The sequence below is a fragment of the Phalaenopsis equestris genome, unplaced genomic scaffold, assembly GCF_001263595.1.
Source record: "Phalaenopsis equestris unplaced genomic scaffold, ASM126359v1 Scaffold000262, whole genome shotgun sequence".
Classification (NCBI taxonomy): domain Eukaryota; kingdom Viridiplantae; phylum Streptophyta; class Magnoliopsida; order Asparagales; family Orchidaceae; genus Phalaenopsis; species Phalaenopsis equestris.
In genome coordinates this window covers 15,983-36,845 of record NW_018164704.1, presented here as the reverse complement: position 1 = coordinate 36,845, position 20,863 = coordinate 15,983, and the positions used below count along the sequence as shown (strand labels likewise).

At 33.6% G+C, this 20,863-nt stretch overlaps 1 protein-coding gene across 2 annotated transcripts in view; it reads left to right on the top strand.

Moving 5' to 3' along the window:
* LOC110024600 (serine/threonine-protein kinase HT1) overlaps positions 1-3,409 on the top strand; it is a 29,742-nt gene extending 26,333 nt beyond the window's left edge. Inside the window, exons 6-7 of one of the 2 annotated variants that reach the window (XM_020724661.1) lie at positions 1,479-1,637; positions 2,644-3,409. In XM_020724661.1, coding sequence (XP_020580320.1) covers positions 1,479-1,637; positions 2,644-2,952 — 468 coding nt within the window. In that variant the 3' untranslated portion in view covers positions 2,953-3,409. The remainder of the gene's footprint in view (positions 1-1,478; positions 1,638-2,643) is intronic. The other variant, XM_020724660.1, reaches the window with a different exon arrangement.
* Positions 3,410-20,863: the final 17,454 nt, after the last annotated feature.

Genomic DNA, 20,863 nt, shown 5'->3' with positions numbered 1-20,863 from the left:
GTTCAATTTGTTCATAGTTTTCTTATCTAGTTCGAGTCATAATTGAGCGATGGTTAATTTTATTTCTAATTATATGCTTGATGCTAATAATTTAAATGTGCATGCTTATTACTAAATATAAATGGATTTATGAGTTTCATTTAAGTTGACATAATTTTTTATGTATTATTAATGGTGTATGATGAAGTTCAAATATTTTGCATAATATTATGATTTAGACATCAAATAAATCATAACTTTAGAAACACATTATATGAAAGAAAATTAATATTAAAACATAGAATAAATTCTCTAACATGTAATTGAACCATCATTAAATGTGCATTTTATCAAGTTCTTAGTGAGCAACTTTTTGAACAACAAATGAGTGAAACATAAATGAACAAATTTGATCATTTAAATATTGAGTTTTTATTTTTTTCCCCAATTTGTTCAATTACTCAAGTAAATGAACATAGCAAGCTTTATATTAATGAGCATAAAGCTTTTCATTCAACATACTCGTTTTTGCTTATAGCCCAAACAAAGGGCCTCGACAGTGCCCTTGGCCAGTGATGGATCAATTAAACCTGGAAATTTGAACGGTAATCATGCCAACATGACGATGTATACATATTTGTTGGATTTGAAGTATTTTCTGATAGTCTTTGTAAATCTGGAGCCATTTATGATTCCATATGTGTGGAAGTAGCCTCCAATGTTGAGGATGACATCAACCAGGTTTGCATGGCAAGGTCTACCTCAACTGTGACCAGAGGCAATCATGTGTAATTTTTATGGATTAGACATTTTCTTGCACCAGTATTACACCAAAGTTTAGCCAATTTATATCTTATGCATGCAACGGAGCTTAGCATCTTTTTGTATTTTTAAATCAGATCAAATATTCTTTTTTTTAATCTGAAAGCCTTCCATGTTTCTGAAATTCTCTCGAGTCACTCCAAAGTTGAAAACAATAAAAAAACATATGGATCATTTATCTACCTTTTCATTTCAGCATAACACTTAAAATACAACAAAAAAACTCCCAATAGATAGAATACTTTACATCTGCTGTACATTCTAAAAATGCTTGCACTCTTTTAAGTACATGCAACAAAAATTCTCAATCATAATGCGCTCGATTTAGAAACCATACCATCTCTCATGACTGCAATTATTGGCACAGAATGATGCCTTTTAATATGATTGTCCTTATTTCACTCTTTGGCATAGCAATAAACCACCCCACTGACATTAAATAAATTTTCCTTTCTCACATTAGGCTACTCATAGTTATTATTCTGTTGCCATTATGTTTTCGCTCAGAATCATCTCAGTTAACCTTTTTTTGTTCCAGTGCTACGTTGTGTTTGATAAATTTATAGCCTATTTTAGATTTGCTAACATCAATGTTACAAGCTGCAAACTACCCCCAATATCTGTGAAGCCCATAGTTTATTTTGCTAACCTTTAGTACAAATCATTCGGTGCTGCAGCTATACAGTACTGTTACATTGCGTAGAGGTGAGAAGAAGCACTATACCAACAAGGTTGATGTATATAGTTTTGGCATTGTTCTATGGGAGTTGCTGACCAACCGGATGCCATTTGAAGGAATGTCGAACTTACAGGCAGCATATGCTGCTGCTTTTAAGGTGAAGATCAGTTGCATATTTTATTTCTTATTTCATTTTTATAAGTTCTACTTATTTTAGGTTAGTTTTTGAACTAATGATATCCCATAACAGTTTATATGAATCTAAAATCCAAGTATCTTATGCTAGCAATCATATATTCCAACATAATTGGAATTTGTTTCATAGAAGAAGCCAAATTATACTGGCTACTTTGTAAAGACTCCGAAAGAAGAATCCATATGATGTAGTGGGAAAACTTTAATCTTCCATTACAAAAGGTTTGCTATGTTAAGAGTTAGTTTAGGCTTTTGTAAAGCCACGTGACTTGCAGATTCATTTTCCTGCTCATTTGATTAGCTTGTAGTAACAGCCATAGGTGTAATATGTTTTTGGCAATGTTCCGCCTGAAAGCTATGATGCACTTCAGTTGAATAAAATGTCAATATTGATAGGTGGTCAACTAAATTACATTGGATTAAAATAAATGGAAACATTATCCGCTCTCAGTTGCGGTTATGAATGATCTGGTCTGACGCTAATGTCAGGTTGACTAAAGATATACAAAGTCATTAGACTCGAGTCAAGCATGACTGTTTGATTTGTACTTGATCATTACTTCAGAAGTTAAAATCTGATTCACTTCAATAACTTTTTTTTATTTTCTAAAACATTCCGAGTAAAACAGACATTTATATGCCTATGCATATTTAGATTCACATGCGTAAATGTATAGATCAGTTAATACATCTACATAAATGGATGTAAACTTATATTTTTTGCATACATGCATATAAATTTTGACTATTGCATATTAAGCTTGATTAAATTTAGGCTCAAATCAATTCAGATTCAGTTGCAGCCACGCTCAACTCATTAGACACCCCAGTGGCATCAGTATGTGTTGGATCTGTGCGAAGACTAATTTTACTTTGGAATGATGACTACTTCCTGTAAATTAATAATTATGCTTGGTACTAATAAATACTAACTTGAGCTCTACTTTTGCTGTGCTTGACTACAAAAGCAAGAGAGGCCATCCATACCAGAGGACGCACCTGCTGATTTAGAATTCATCATAAGATCCTGCTGGGTTGAGGAACCCAGCATGCGGCCGGGCTTCAGCCAGATCATTCGCATGCTCAATTCCTTCCTCTTCACTCTAACACCACCACCTTCTCCACAGCGTGATGCTTCTCCGGGGGTCATCAGCAGTAGCAGTGGTCCCCTCTCCACCTCCACCACCACCACCACCACCACTCGCTCCGTTCGAAAACTTTCATTCCTCCGTCAATTCTTTCTGACAAAAAGGGCGAGCAATAGTCGAACAACATAAGACCCCATATCCTTTTTCTGAGATCTGTAATACGGAATACATTCTATATAGTATTAGATATCTGTCACACTGAAAGTGAAAATACATGAACTTAGAAGAGGAAAATTGCACAAAAATCTTATGCACCACTACCGCACAAGAGTTATGAATGCTTGATCATTATGCAAATTCTACGTGCAGAGTATCATATGTGGATCATCTCATGGCTAATGAATGCCAAATTTTAATAGTTCGAGCAAAGTGTATGGGCTCTGGAAATTTCTAATAAATTTTAGCTGTACCAATGGTTCATATGATTTTTGTCCAGAAGTAAAGATTGTAGAAAGCGTTTTTTCCAGCCAATTGGATAGGATTGTATTCTCCTTAATTCATGTCTGGGCTAATTTTTGTATATACGATATCATAGTGCACAAATTTTCAAGCTTATTTTCTTAGTTTGCTTTTGGTATAAAATCTACTGGCTCAGCCGAACTTGACTCTAAACACACTGTTTAAATTGAGGATTATTTTGATCAGTCAGTGGCGTTTACCAGTTTATTTTATCTATTTTTTTCAAAAAAATGCAGTGAAAAATTTTGTTTTGCAGTTTGACTTGAACGCGGTGGTTGATGCTGTTGGAAGTTGTCTTTTATAATGCGACTTGAGTCAGTGCGACTTGATTAAGTGTGGTAGTTGTCAAAAAATTATAGTACGATTTAAAAAAAAAATTGAGATAACCATCTTAAAATTTTATTTACAGTGATTTCTTGCACTCAAATGTATCCTAAAAAGTTGACTTGATTTTGGGTTGAGTTGAAATAAATTATTTTATGTATATTTTTTTTTAGTATTAAGGTACAATTTTGGTTGATTAGAAGTGTAATTTGAGGCAAATGAAATTGATTAATTTATAATGAGTAGTGTGATCTGAAAAATATTGCAAGTGAACTTGTTTTAATGCAGCATGGGTTTGATAATTTGATGTTTGAATTCTTGTAAGAGTTCACAATAACATGTCACAATCCGTCATCTTCAAAATAGTTAGCAAGCCCACTATTAGAAAGAAGATTCTAGATAAGATCAGAACGAGAGCAATCTAAGAGATTTTAGAAGGATCTGTTACTTTCTAGTGAATGTTGGAAGGGAAAAGCTTTTAGAAGAACTCAAAGATAGTCTAGAAAGCTTTAGGATCATGCATATATATAAAAGAGCAGTGTAAAATTATTTAGAGGTTAGTTTTCTTTAATTTATGCTAGAAAGTTTCCTCAGGCTTGAAAGAAGACTATAAATAGAAGTCTCTTCCCTTCATCTGTATCCATCTGTATCCATTTAAAGTTCCTGAGCAATCAAATTTGTAATCTTTTTTGCCTTAGTGAAGTGTTCTTTTTCTCAAAAACTTCTTGCTATTCTTTTATGAATAGAGTTTGGTCTTTTCAAGTCCAAGCGTGGCAAAGGTTAAGCTAATTTAGTGCTTAAGAATAGCGCTAAAGTCACACAGGTGACTAGAGAAAAATTTGTTCATGATAGTTGGTATTAGAGCTAAGGTTTGAAGGCATGACAAAGAGTGTCAAAGAGCACACTATGGAGTTTGAAGCCACTAATGTGGGATCATCTTAACAAGGGTGAGCTCGTCAAGAACATCGAGATTCAGCTGTATCTAAACTACTTGGGAGGTTTAGGGAGATAATGCATGACTTTGATTCACGGCTTGTTTGGGTGGAGGAGGCAATGAATGGTCTCGTGGCTCAGATTGAGGTTCTTGGCCATAAGATTGATGGACTTGTGGAGGAGGAAATAGTCATCCATTCGATGATCAGAGGTATGATGCTCTAATTGAAGGAATCCTTAAAAGACAAAATAGTGAAGTTGTGGGAGGACTTGATGGGGGAGCTTCATGAGGAAGATATGAGCAACTTATGTGCCAGCTTGAAGGAAATGTGTGGAGACATATCGTTGTGCAAGAAAGCGGTAGCGACATCAATCAAGCACCGTTCCTTCAAAGCCAAGTGCATTGAAGTGTCAAAGCCTAGGAGTTTTGGACCAACTCTCTAAGCGAAAGAAGTAGACAACTTTTTATGGGGATGAGCTATATTTTGGAGCCATGGGGATTTTGGATGAAGATATAAAGATTCCATTTGCAACTTTTTATCACTCCGACATCATTATGTGGTGGTGGAAAAGAAGGCAGAGAGATATAAAGAATGTATGTGCACCATATTCACCTTTGATGAATTCATGAAAGAGCTTAAGAGACAATTCTATCCTGAGAATGCAGAGGACGAAGCTAGAACCCGGTTGCAAAAACTCAAACAAGCGGGATCAATTCGGGAATACATTAAGGTGTTCACTAGTTTGGTTCTTGAAATATCCAACATGTCAGAAAATTATGCTCTCTTCAACTTCATGGATGAACCACAATAATGGGCAAAGACAAAGCTTAGGAGGCGCGGAGTGCAAGATCTTGCTACGGCCATTGCGGTTGCCGAAAGCTTAATTGACTACTCAAAAGAGTCTACGAAGTCCAAAGATAAGGAGAGTACCTATGTCAATAGTGGGGGAGAAAAAGAACAGCACAAGGAACATGTTCGGCATGAAACAATCTCATCCAAGTGCATATACAAAGGAAAGCATTGAGTCAGTGCGACTTGATTAAGTGTTTGACTTGAATGCAGTGGTTGATGCTGTTGGAAGTTGTCTTTTATAATGCGACTTGAGTCAGTGCGACTTGATTAAGTGTGGTAGTTGTCAAAAAATTATAGTACGATTTAAAAAAAAAATTGAGATAACCATCTTAAAATTTTATTTACAATGATTTCCTAATTGTTTATTTAAAGAGCTGCAGTTGCACTCAAATGTATCCTAAAAAGTTGACTATTGATTTTGGGTTGATTTGAAATAAATTATTTTATCTATATTATTTTAAGTATCAAGGTACAAATTTGGTTGATTAGAATGGTAATTTGAGGCAAATAAAATTGATTAATTTATAATGAGCGGTGTGAGCAGAAAAATATTGCAAGTCAACTTGTTTTAATGCCACATGAATTTGATAATTTGATGTTTGAATTTTTGAAACGGTTCACAATAAAATGTCAAAATCCATCATTGAAAATTCTAGATAAGATCACAAGGAGAGCAAGCTAAGAGATTTTAGAAGGATTCGTTACATTTACGCAAGCTAAGAGATTTTAGAAGGATTCGTTACATTTACGCGAGTGTTGCAAGGGAATATCCTTTAGAAGAACGCAAAGATAGTCTGTACATCGCTACTCTTGACGAGTCGGTAGAAGTTTTGTTAGCCCAGGTTAACGAAGATGGGAAAGAGAATGCTCTATACTACCTCAGTCAGCATTTCATCCCCATTGAAATGAAAAATCTGTCAATCGAGAAGCACTATTTGGCGTTGATATTTTCAGTTCAGGAACCCCAACAATACATGATTGATGTGTAGAAAAGTATGCTTAATTTTATTTATATTTTGCACTTTTTTATGAATAAAATTGTACTTTAAAGAAGGGTTTATGTTTTTCTAGCAGATACAATAGGTAGTAGAAGTGGAACGAAGCGGAGATAATGTAGAGCAACTGGATATCCAAGAGATTGGCGCCTAGGCACCAGCCATTGGGTGCCAATGTGCTCATACTAAGCACGTTGACACCACTTACTTGGGTGCCTAGGCGTTAGTACACTGTTGAGCAAACAGAGGGGCTGGCTCCTCGGCGTTAGTCCAGTGGCACCCAGGCGCCAGTAACTGCTGGGCAGTTTTTCAGTAGTTTCTCCTCTTGACGCGGGAAGTTATTTGAAAGATTAAAAACAATTCTTGAGGGAGAATTTGAGAGGATTTTTGTGGAGAAGGAGAGAACAGTAGAGCTTGCTGTAGGGGAGAATTAGGGATTTTACTTAGAGAATTTGGTGAGATTTGAGAGGTGTATTATGAGAAGAGTATTCAACACAACAACAAGGGTCTATGAGAACCTAGGAGAGCATTATAAAGAGGAAGAAGCTAATTATTGTGCATTTCCTTAATTGTACTTCTGTAAAACACAATTACGCACTGGATTTGTTGTGTTAAAGATATTTTGCAGTATTTTTTCCATGCTTTGTGAGTAGTCTTTTCACCTTTCACTTGTAATGATTATGTCAGTTTTGTAGGAATAGTGGAATGCTTTTAAAATTGGTTTTCAATCTTTAATATGATGAGTATTCTTCAAAGCTTCCTTTAACTTTCATTCCGGCCAAGAGATTAGTTTAAATATGTGTGATCCATACTGACTCGAGAGAGCTATTGAAGAACAATTAGAATATTCAAGTTGAATTATAGGGCATGAAGCAAAAGTAAACTATAGATAGATGCAAATAAATAGGGAAATAATCCTTGATGGGTTGAAATTAGGGTTTACATAATTAAAATAGTTTAACCAAACTTCTTTATGCACTCGGGATATGGTACATAAGAGAGTTGTTCCTATTTGTCACTGGCCACAATTTTAATTTAAGGTATTCATTTGCCTACACACTAATTATATTGTTACAAGGAAGGGTGTTTTTATATCTCGATTATTACAAATTCAAATATATTTAATAGATTTCTTGTAAAAGTAAACCTTCAATAGTAGTTTGTAATTCTGCAAAACTAGTAAGCACAACTTAAAGCCAACTTTGCTTCCATGCTAAGACTAATTTTAGTAAGCTAGAACTTCACTTAAGTCTATCTGCCTCGCTTGCTGTGGGATCGACATTCTACTCTCAAAATATGATATTACTTATATGATATGTATACTTGCGTGAGACCCCTGCACTTAAAATTATGACGTGTCAAGTTTTTAGCATTTCTACAGGATGCGTCTATCCATCAAGTTTTTGGTTCTATTGTCGGGGAGCGATGGTGTAGTTAACCTAGGATAATTTTAGTTGAATCAATCAGTCATAGATTTGGAAACCTTGTATTGTAGTCTTACTGTGTAATTGTTTGTTTGTTTGAAAAAGAGAAAAAAAAATAAAATTTTTTTTGTTTGTTTGTTGTGTGAAGACTTATAAGTTGAACCATTAGTTTGTGAAAGCGTAGTGCAAAACCTATAAGACTTGAACCATAGATTGTGAAATAGAGAGAACTATTAAAAAAATAGAAAACAGAAAAGGCTTCACGAACTTGTAGAAAAAATGACGAACAATCAACAAATAAATGTAGATACCCAAGATATGATTAATGATCATCATAATGCGTATAGAACATTAAGGAATTATGCTAATTCTACGACAAATGAAATTTATTTAACAATTCAAACTCCTGCTATGGAAGCTAACACATTTAAACTTAAGCCTGCTATTATCCAAATGGTGCAGAATAACCGATTTTGGGGAATCCCATCTAAGGATCCAAAATTACATTTAGCAAGTTTCTTAGAACTCTCCGCTATATTTGGCTATAATGGTGTGTCAAATAACGTTGTTAGGCTTAGAATTTTTCCATTTTACTTATAGGCTAAAGCCAAAGTGTTTTTATGCTCATTAGCACCTAAATCAATTAGGACATGGGGTGACTTAGCCCAAAAATTCCTAGCTAAATATTTTTCACCTTCAAAGACTACTAAATTTAGCAATGTTATTACTTTATTTTTTCAATTAAAAGGTGAGTAAATATATGAGGCTTGGGAATGATTTATGGAACTTCTTCAGAAGTGTACACCTCATGCACTGCCCGATTGACTAGTTATCCAAACTTTTTACAATGGTTTAATAGAAGCTTTGAGATCTATTATAGATGTTATTGTAGGTGGTTTGCTTATTTCGAAGCCATTTGATGAGGCTTATTCTCTTATTGAGGAGATGGACACTAACAATTTCCATGACCCTCTGAAAGAGTAAACCCTAGGAAGGTAGCTAGTGTACATGATACATATGTGCTTTTCATTCTAACTTCTCAGGTAGTAGCCATATCTCAGAAGCTAGAGAATAAACCAACCTAAAGTAACTTCAATATTAGAGGAAAATTCATTTGGACAAGTGGTTGATTCTAGTACTTTATCATTTGAGACCTTAAATCCAATTAACAATAGACCTAACAACCCTTATTCCAATTTCTATAACCTAGGTTGGAAGAACCATTCTAAATTTAACTAGAACAACAAATCTAGTGGGGGAAACCAACAATGAGGAAATAATCAGGTAAATCTCTTATGAACTTAGAATAATCAAGTTAGTACCAACTATAGACCTTTTTATCCTGCAGGATTTAACTCTAACCCCTAATTCAAAGAAAAAAAGTTATCTTGAGAGGAGGTTGTATTTTAAATGAAAAATCAACTGCAAAGTCAAGGTACAACTATAACGAACATAGAAAAAAAGTTGGGATAGATTGCTAATTCACTGAGCAATCGACCTCAAGGAACACATCCTAGCAACACTAAGATTAATCTTAAGGAGAAGAATAGTGAGCATGTGAAAGCTGTCCAATTAAGGAGAGGAAGAGAGTTGGAGGATGTAATTCGGAAAGATTTTGAAAGAGAAAAAGATGTTGTAGAACCTGAAAAACCATTAGAAAGTGTTTTCAAAGACTTAGAGAAACTAATCTCTCCAATTTATATTAACTTAAAAAACCACCACCTTCAATTACTCAAAGACTCCAATAATAAAAGTTGGATCAATAATTTTCAAAATTTTTGGAAATATTTAAGAAGCTAATTATTAATATTTCTTTTGCTAAAGCTTTGGAGCAAATGCACAGTTATGTAAAGTTCTTGAAAAAAAAATCTTAACAAGAAGAGAAAGTTTGGAGATTATGAGAAAGCTGCACTTAGAGAAGAGTGCAACGCTATCATTCAGAAGAAGTTCCTTAGAAAGTTAAGGATCTAGGAGCTTTACTATGCCTTGTGCAATAGGAGAAAGATTTTTTGGAAAAGCTTTATGTGATCTTGTAGCAAGTATAAACTTTATGCCATTGTCTATCTTTAGAAGGTTAGGATTAGGAGAAGTGTCTCCTACTACTGTAAATCTTCAGCTAGCTAATCAATCGATCACTTATCCAAAGAGAGTTATAGAAGATGTCTTAGTTATGGTGGATAAGTTTAACTTCTCTGTTGATTTTATTGTGTTTGAAATGAAGGAAGAAATTCCAATCATTTTAGGTAGGCCTTTCTTAGTCACTGGATGAGCCATGATAGATGTGCAAAAATGTGAATTAACTATGAGGGTAAATTATCAATAAGTTACATTCAATGACTTAAAATCTTTAAAGCATCCTTCTAAAAGGAATGAAGATGCGTGTTTTTGGATAGATTTAATTGATTATCTGTGTAGTAGTCATTTTTGAAAAAGTTATGAAGACAAATTAGTAGAGCCAGATTTGGATGATGAGGAAGTTACAAATTTTTCAGGATGAATCAACCCTATTGATTGCTGATAATTCAAAATTTGTTCAAAAAAGGTTTGAGATTCTAGATAGGACAAAAACTAGTAAACCTTTTATACCTTCTGTTGAGGAACCCACTGAACTTGAGATGAAGGTGCTTCCTATACTTAAAGTGTGCTTGCTTGGGAAAGTTATCTCTTACTTGGGAAAGTTATCGACATTACAAGTTATCATATCCTCAGATTTTACTCATTTGCAAGAGGAGAAATTAATGGATATTCTGAGGAATTATAAGAAAGCTTTCGAATGGACTTTAGCAGATATAAAGTGGATTAGTCCCTCTATTTGTATGCATTGGATCTTGATGGAAGACAATCATAAACCCCAAGAAGATTCACAAAGAAGATTAAATCTAATTATGAAAGTAGTTAAAAATAAAATATTAAAATGGTTAAATGCACACATTATTTATCGTATATCAGATAGTTTCTGAGTTAGTCCTATTCACTGTGTTTCTAAGAAAGGAGGAGTTACGGTGACTGTTAATGAACATGTGAATTAATTCAAAATAGACATATCACTGGGTGGTGTATATGTATAGATTATAGAAAATTAAATTCTATCACGAGAAAAGATCACTTTCCTTTACCCTTTCTGGATCAGATGTTTGATAGGCTAGTTGGTCATCCATATTTTTACTTTTTAGATAGATATTCAGAGAATCATCAGATACTTATGACTTCTGAGAATCAAGATAAGATAACATTCACAAGTTCTTATGGGACTTTTGTTTTTCGAAGAATGTCTTTTGGATTATATAACACACCTGCCACATTTCAGTGGTGTATGATGTCTACTTTTTGTGACTTGATTGAGAATGGAATTGAAGTGTTTATGGATGGCTTTTCAGTGTTTGACCCTTCATTTGATTCTTGTTTAGATCATTTGGCGAAAGTATTGAAATGATGTGAAGAATCCAATTTAGTTCTAAATTGTGAGAAGTATCAATTTATAGCTTGGGGAGGTATGATGTTAGGACATAGAATATCTAAATTAGGCATGAAAGTAGACCTAGTAAAAGTGCAAGTTACTGAAAAACTGCCTCCACCTGCTACTGTGAGGGGATTTAGAAGTTTTTAGGACATATTGGATTCTATAGACGACATATAAAAGTTTTTTTTCCAAAATTTTCAAACATCTATGCCATATCTTAGAAAAAGGATGTCCTATTTAATTTTGATTATGAATGCCTAAATGCCTTCAATACTCTAAAAGAGAAACTAGTCACAACTCTTATTATTGTTTCACCTGATTGGGGAAATCATTTGAAATGTGTAATGCTAGTGTCTATGCTATAAGGGTAGCCTTAGGACAAAGGCATGTCAAATGTTTAAAGTTGTATACTATGTCAGTAAAACCCTTAACAACGCTTAGATAAAGTACATTACTACTGAGAAGGAGATATTAGCTATAATATATGTTTTTGATAAATTTAGATCCTATTTGATTGAAACAAAATGTATTGTTCACATTGACCATTTTTCTATTAGATATATGATGTTAAAACAAGATGTTAAACCAAGATTAATTAGATAAACCCTTTTGATGGAAGACTTTGGAATCGAAGTAATGGATAGGAAGAGTTCTGATACTCAAATTGCTGGTCATTTATCAAGTCTATATCAGAGAGTTCATATATTTAAGAAGATTGAATCAATGAAATTTTTCTGATGAGCAAGTATTTGATGACATATTTTATTAAATTTTATTACTATGTGACATATTTTGTGGTATGCTGACATAGTAAATTTTATAGTTAGTGATATTATGCTCTATGACATGACATACCATCAATGGAAGAAATTTATCCATGACACTAGATATTACTTCTAGGATGACCCATATCTTTATAGAAAATGTAAAGATCATGTGATAAGGAAATGTGTACCTATAGAAGAAATCCTAGAAATTATTATGAAATTTCATAATTTTGAATTTGGGGGGCATTTTAGAGTTGATATACCTACTTTTAAGATTTTACAACTTCTATTTTATTAGCTTACTCCATTTAGAGAAGTGAATTTATATATAAAAACTCGTGATAGATGTCAGAGAGTAGACAATATTTCTAAGTGCGTGAAATGCCATTAAACTTTATTTTAGAGATTGAGATTTTTTATATTTGGGGTTTAGACTTTATGATAGCTGTGGACTATGTTTAAAAAAGGATTGAGGTTGCGACTCTTCCAAATTGTGATGCTCAAAGTATAGCTAAATTTTTAAAGAAGGAAATCTTTAGTAGATTTCGTATGTCTGGAGTGATCATTAGTGATGGGGGGAGCCACTTTAAGAATAGAAAAATTGAGACATTGGCTACTAAGTATGGAATTAAGCATAAGGTTGCCATAACATATCTTCTGCAAATGAGTGATTTAACATAAGTTTCTAATAGGGAAATCAAATGGATTTTAGAAAAGAATTGTCAATCCTAGTAGGAAAGATTGGTCTTTAGAATTAGATAATGCATTATGGGCTTATAAGACTCCTTATAAACCACATATAGGAATGTCTCCATAGATGCTCATATTCGGAAAAGCTATCATTTACCAATAGAATTAGAATATAAAGCTTATTATGATGTTTAGGAATTTAATTATAATATGAATGAAGCTGGTGAGAAAAGATTATTGCAGTTAAATGAAGTCAAGGAAATTAGATAAGAATCTTATGAAAATACTAAGATTTATAAAGAGAAAATGAGAAAGTGATGAGATCAAAAGCTTCTTAGGAATGATTTCTAACATGGACAAGAGGTTTTACTATATAATACATTATTAAAATTATTTCCTGAAAGACTATGTCCAAGTGGTCGGGGTCATTTGATGTTGTTAAAGTTTATACTTTTGGTACAATTGATATTAAAGATCCAAGGAATGGTATAGTATTTAAAGTGAATGGATAGATACTTAAAACTTACTTAGGAGGAGAGAGACCATTGATAAATGAGGTCTAAATGTTGATTCAACCTTTGTAGATATCTGGATTCATCGGGCTGATGACGTTAAACAAAACGCTTATTGGGAGCCAACCCAAGTTTGTATTTATTTTTAGTGTGTAGTGTTTATTGTTTGTTGTGGTGTGGATTGTTGGTATTTGTGTGTTGATATTTAGGTTTTTGAGTGTTTTGATTTAATTAGGATTGTGTGGATTGAGGAAGTTGAAACCTTAGTATTTTCATTGTGATTGGACTTTAGGATGATCTTTTCATTGAACTATCAGTGGTGTATGCTTTATTGAACAATAGTAATTAGGGTTGGCAACACATACGCTAATAGTGAAGGTGTTATCTGTTCCTAAATATATTTAGAAAAATATCTATAAGCAGCCAACGGTTAAAAGAAAAGAGATCCTGTTGGAGATGGGGAAGTAGAGAAGGGAGATGTGATGAGGAGGATGAGTGATCCTCATTTATCTTTAGTGTTTATGTGTTTATTGATGTGATGAAGGACTTGGGGAGGATCACAATTTAAATGACCAAGGCCAAATCTAGCTCGAGCACGTCGGCCCTTGTGCACATGGCACTAAAGTGTCGGGAGCTGAATTAACACCTAAACGCCAATGTAAACCGATGTCAAGGTGCCATGCCAAAAGAAATGACAACACCTTAGTACAACTATCGTGATGCCTAGGCGTTGCTTCTTCTTACTTGTTAAAATTACTAAACCGACCAGGATTAGGCCATTTTTGTGACACATCCTCCCCACCCTTCTTCTATGATTGAGAGGCAATACTTAGGGTTCTTCCTTCTTTTCCATTTTTTATTGATTATTGAAGCTTTGGAGAGTGAAAAACACCTCCCTAAGGTAAATTTCCACTCCTTGAGCCTACACTTCTTTTCTTCATTTGGGTACCTTTCGAGTTTTCAGAAGATTGTGAAGAAGAGGGGACTTTCGTGGGATGAGTTTGATAGCAAATGGAAGAGGACTCTGGTGACAATGAAGAGGAGTAGATTTAATTTTCTATTTGTGGATGTATCAGCTTGTTGTTAACCTCACTTTTGTGAGGATCTTAAAATAATATCCATAGTCCAAAATGTCTTGAGTAACCCTCTGACTTAGGATTCTTAGAAAATTCATAAAGACCTAAGAATGATCATCATGATCATTAAGGCAAATGGTCTACCAACATTAACTCCTTTGAACTTATCTAGGGTCTCTAAAACCCTAAAAACTAAATTAACTATCAAAATACCCCTTTAGGGCTTCAACCATGATGACACCTTAAAATGATCAGATCAGCAATGACAAACCCTAATTTGGTCAAACTTTGACCTAATGGTCATTATATTGACTATAAGGTCATTATTGACACCCATTGACCCAATGGGTCAACCCTTAACCAACTGGTCAAAATGGTCAATTTTGAACCTTATGCTCACCACAATGGTCATTTGGTCATACATAGACCTAATTGATCACCATATGGTCAATTTGACCATCCTAATCAACCCTAGTCAACTTTGGTCAAACCCAAGTCATACCACCAAATCCAAGGACCCCATGACTGAACTAACCATGACATGGTCAAGCAAGTCATCCTTGTCAACCTTGGACCTAAATTGGTCAACCATGGTCAACCATGGTCAACTTGGTCAAAATTGGTCAACATTATCATTTTTGGTCAAAATTAGGTCTTTTCATCATAATATTTTATTGGCTTGATTAATTAATTATTTAATTATTTAAAGAAGAGTGAAATTAAAGATTATTAAACTTAGGGTTAAGTTTAAAATATTGATTTAAACCCATGGCAAGAGAAATCCATGGCCACATTTTACTCTTAAACCTTAAACCATCATATGACAAATGATTAAAGGGTCATCCATGACTCATGAAATACCATCCATGACTGGGTCATCCATGACTCATGAAATACCCATGACATGATTAATTTTCAATAAATGACCCAAGACAAAAGGGTCTCATAAGGGAACCATGAAGGGAATAATGAGGTGGCATTCCCTCATGAATAGTTAAAAATAGATGTGGTGAGCTCATCCCTCACACTCATATAAACCCTACCCCTCTCATGATTAGGGCAATCATGAGCATGACATAAAAAATGATGATGAGGAGGGGTATGTGTCACCCCATCATCAAGATAATTAATTAACCAACAAAGCTTACATGGGGAAGGTTGATTCAAACCATTTGAGCTATCATATCCACCTCATGAGATACCCAATGGAAGCAAGAACAGATCAAAATCCAAATTTTGCATTCATGGAACCTCATGATGGAAAGCTTGGAAGGACTCAAACATGTTTATCTCCAAGCCCTGATCTTATCCTCAGTTATCCTGAGGATATTATCCTCCTCTTCGAATAAAACCTGAGCTGAACCATGGCCATGAATAACTATGAAAATGCTAGCTCGAGAGCTCCCATGAGAAGAGGACCAAAAGATGCACTACCCGATCCTTAAGACACCCTAGAGAGAAAATTGTTGCCAACAACCTAAGGAGTTGAACCCCCATTATTTCAGCCTCTGGCCTCCATTGCTCTCTTCCAATTTTACTCCCTAAATCCAGGACAGTTTTCAGGCTTCAATTTTTCATTTAACTTCTCAAATTGATTTCAATTATTGTTCCTCAAGTTTCTTTCTAAATCCAATATTCTTCTTTTGTTATTTTTAATTTACATATTATTATTATTATCCTTAAAATTCATAAGAAATGGATCTCCATATGATAATTTTTGGTCTCTAAATTTTGAGTTAGATTCTCTCTAGTTGATTCAGATCCTAGATCAAATTCCATTGGGATAATCTTCTGTCTCAAGTTATCTTCTAATTCATCTCATTGGTACTGATTATATGGTAGAGGAGGTCTTTCTATATTTAACTTGGTTGACGAAAAAAGCTTATTCTAATTCCTTAGGAATTTCTTCCATTGGTCTTTCAGTCTCTATATCCGTATTTCTAAATTCAAGGTAGTTTTGAAATATATCCTCCAATTATCTAATTTTTAGTTTGATATATTTATTGTGCTCACCATTGTTCTCCTTATGGTTTATCTCAGAGTCACAAGGTAAAATATCTGGAGGGTTAATATTAATTGATTCAATAATCTGCCCCAGTTGGTTTTCTATATTCCTTATAGTAGCCCCTTGACTTTTCAATTGACTTTCTATTGGATAAACAACCTCTTCTATAGAAATCTCCATCTCCTCATACAGTGGGTTAGAGTTAAATGCAAAAGCAAAAGAAGGTCTAAAGTTATAGTTTTATTGATTATTCCAATTACCTAAAGGATCATCTTGATTGTAATCTCATGACTGGTTTCCTCCTTCATAGTTGTTATTCCAGTTAAAGTTGGAAGGAATCTCACAGCCTGGGTTGTAGTAATTAAAATAACGATTATTTGAAATTATTTGGGTGATTGCCTATCTCATGCATAATTTTAAAAGAGTTAGTGTCAACCCAATGTCCAAATGAGTTTTCTTCAATGAATAGAGGTTCTTGAGGTTGACACATCCCATAATGATCCAACTTTCTTAAAATATACAACCTGAGAAGTTAAAATATTCAGCATATCATCTTCATAATAATTCATCATTTCTACAATAACTTCTGAAGATCTTTTCAGTTTCCTAATTCTCCTAACATTTATCTCTATTTTTGAGACGTATGATTCAAGGTCTGTAGCTCCAGAACTGCACATATAAATCTAGAGAGTTAACTAATAGGATAGATATCAAGTGTGTGAAACACTCAAAAATATTTTTGGTATTTTTAAATTTTCTTATATTTTAAAAATGAACACACAAAAATTAAATACACTATATAATAACACTAACATTTCCAAATATGAGTCTTGCAGGTTCAACTAAAAATTCTCCTAATGTTCTTACCAAAGCTTCACCGACAACGGTGCTAAAAACTTGACACGACCCGCATTTGCACAGTAATTTAGCTTCCAAAAGATGGCCCAAAACTTGACCTGAATTTATATTTAGCGGCTAGTATGTAAAAATAAAATGTTATAAAATTTAGAAAATATTTTACACACTAGGGGTACTATGAAGTATATGTATCGTTTCAAGTAATATAGGGTTTTCTTTTAAAACTCAGAGTATCGATCTCACAGAGAAGCAAGGTAAGAAATCTCTTAGGCTAATTCTAGTCTACTATTATCATGTTTTAATTTGGAATATCGATTAAAGTAGTTTTTTCTAACAACAACTACTACTAAATGAAAATCTTAATTCTAAAGATAACTTATCTGGATTAATTAGTTTAGAGAATTTTGAGATGTTAAAGAATACCCTTCTCGTGTGATGACTTAGATAATGTACAGAAGTGAAATGCTTAAAATATAATGTTGTAGTGACAAATAGGAGCATACCTATTCTTTACTTTTTTTGATTATGTAAAGAACATTAGATAATCTAAAGTTGGTGTCGACATGTATAGTAGTGCTGGGAATGTTCTAGTCTCTCACTCCTAGATTACCCACTGTGCCCTCTTGATAGGTTACTACCATTGACCCTTAGTTCCAATCTCTAGACCAAAGTGATAAAAGAATCTAGATGTCACCTTAGGAATGTTAATTCTAAGCTCATCAAATCTTATCTCCCTATTTATTTGCACTCCACCTCGGACGATCGTCACTGCTCTTTCTAAAGTGAAATGTGGTACCCACTAGTTGGAGAAATCTTAGCCCTCTCAAGTTTATAATTTTCTCAACAAATTTTAACAATACAAGTGATCAGTTTGCAAAGTAAATTGAAATTCATTGAAAAGACCATCACATTTATGAAATAAGAGAATTTCTAAGCAAATCTAAATTCCTAAACATGTATCTAATTCATTGCAAAAGAAAATTAAAATGAAGATAATAGCATAAGCAGTAAGAGAATTGATAGAATTATGTAATAACTAAGTGCCAACAAGGCACATATGTCATTCTACCCTCTTTCAATCATATACGTAAGCTTAGTATTCTATTAGTTTTATGCAACTATCTGTCACCCAGAAGCTTCTAATAGAAACAGATCATGGATTATATTTTCTTAAAAGTTGCATTTCCACCCATACTATTTCAAAATAGTAACAATGTGAGTGCACTCTAGTTGTGAGATCACCTCTCTCCCGAGCCTTAGTTTCACTTACATCAGATTTTAACATAACATATTGCCACTTAAGTTATGTCAATGAAGTGAAGGAGATATTACTCATCACATTAAAATAAAAACAATTCTGTCATAAAATAAATTTTCTTACACACGTCACTACATCATATTCAAAGAAAAGAGTAAAGAAAACTACTTACGAAGCATGACTAAAACATAACAAAAAACTTTATTTAAATCAAAGAAAATTCACTAGAAAGTGTTTACAATAATTACAAGATATTGAAGAATGCAATACTTAATTTTTTTCCCTCTGAAAGAAAGATAAAAAATATCTCCAACAAAGTATCCTACTGATTCATGTGCCGCTCATACTTCTTAATCATATCTCTTAAAATCCCTCACCAATCTCTCCAGAAAAAGAAGAAATCTACATCTCCATAAACTCACACCAATCTCTCTAAAATCCTTTTAAAAATCTTCCTAAAACACCCTCCTAATTACTTCTCATGAGAGGCGTCGACCCCCTTATTTAAGGAGACATAAAAACCCCTCTTTTCTCCAAGAGTCACATCTCTTCATCCAAAAGACACATCCTTTCTCTGTAAGACATCTAGAGCCTTTCAAAACATCCTGGAACCACAAAAAATTGTCTAAAACTTCCCCTGGATGGTTTCTAGAGTCTATGTGTCATTTTCGGTGCCTAGGCGCCACCTTACAGGTAGCTCTACCGTTTAGCTCCGTTTCAGCTTCGTTTCACTTTGTTTTAGCTCTGTTGTGCTCCAAATTGATATATGTACAAGATAGACATGAAAATAACTTTGCTTTTAAGTGTAATTTTATTGAAAAGTATGTGATAAATGTAAAGGAGATTAAATATAGAAAGACATATCAAAATGTGTCAGGTCAGAATTTTCTTCCTTGTTCTATTTGACTCTAAATGACATTGTTTTTGCTTCATTTTCGCTAAAAGTCTATTGCTTGTACCTAAAGACAAAAATATACAAAATACTTTCCTTTAAAATGTAATATCATTAAAAATGTACATAAAATGATCATGAAATGTGCACTAAAAACATGTAATTTTCAGGTAGATCAGCGACATACCCACCTCGGGTCATTGCCTAAATGACACACCCACCCATATGGGTAACTACCTCTATGATACACCCATCATCCTATTGACTGCCTCCACAGTACACTTACACTCTGGGTCATTGTCTCCATGGTACACCCACCCCTACATGTCACTGCCTCCAACAGTTCACTGCCTCCATGACACACCCACCCTTTGGGTCACTACCTGTACAACATACTCATTTCCACTTGTGTTATATTTTTTACTTTCACTACACTGCACTGTCAACACACTCATCATTGGTATATGATGCATAGGCTGTTAGAACTAATAGTAAATATGCAGTTCAATCTCAATAAAAATAAATTCAGTATAAGTAGTTTTATTTTTTAAAATCTCTAAGTTGCCATACCCGTAATAATAATGCAAGTATACATATTGCTCAAGTAATAGAAGACTAATGAAGTCCTAAGTATCGATCCCACGGGGAGTTGGAAATTCTTATGTTTTTAACGTAAAACACAATATTCAAACTATAAAACTTAAGTAAGCAAAACAAATCTAAAGGAAATTTAATGTGTGCGAAATGAGATACAATTAAAAGAACTAAGTTAACTAAACTAATTGCTAAACTTCAAAAGTAAAATTATAAAGTCTAAACAAAGTTTCAAATGAAGAGTTCAAATTTAAGAAAGCATCCTTTCTCTTTACATTGAATTTATGGAATTTAAAGAAATTAAAATCATTTAAAATACATATATAAAATTGTATTGTGTCAAATAGAAGCAATCATATTCTTTACCGTATGAGAGTGCATAAAGTACGTTGACTAATCCAGCGTTTTGTCTCTAAATCCATGGTTAGGTTAAGAGGAAAATGGTTGTCACTCTAGAGCTCTCACTTCTCCCTCATTTGAGGGCTAACAATCTCACTGTAGTTTCCAATCAATTGGATAAAATTGGGGATTTTAATCTGTCACCTTAATATCTTCAATTTTGCGTCAATCAAAGTATATTTCCCTATTTAATTGCACTCAACGCCATGGATTACATTCTCACCCATGAAAATAAATGTGACTCTTACCTTATTGTAGAAAGTAAAGCCCTTTCACATCATATGTTTCTCAACAAATTTTAAACTTCCAATTGACCAGATCGAAAAGTAAATGAATATCAGAGTTTGAATCATCACAATTTATTGACATTTAAACCTTACAAAACAAAACTAATTCTTCACAAAACCATATCTCATTGTAGGGAGAAAGAAAAAGAAAACTACTCAGAATTCATGAGAAGGATATAGCAAAACATGGATTCCATATATAAAAACAAGTTTACAAAACAAAAAAAGAAAAGAACACAAATTATCTCACACT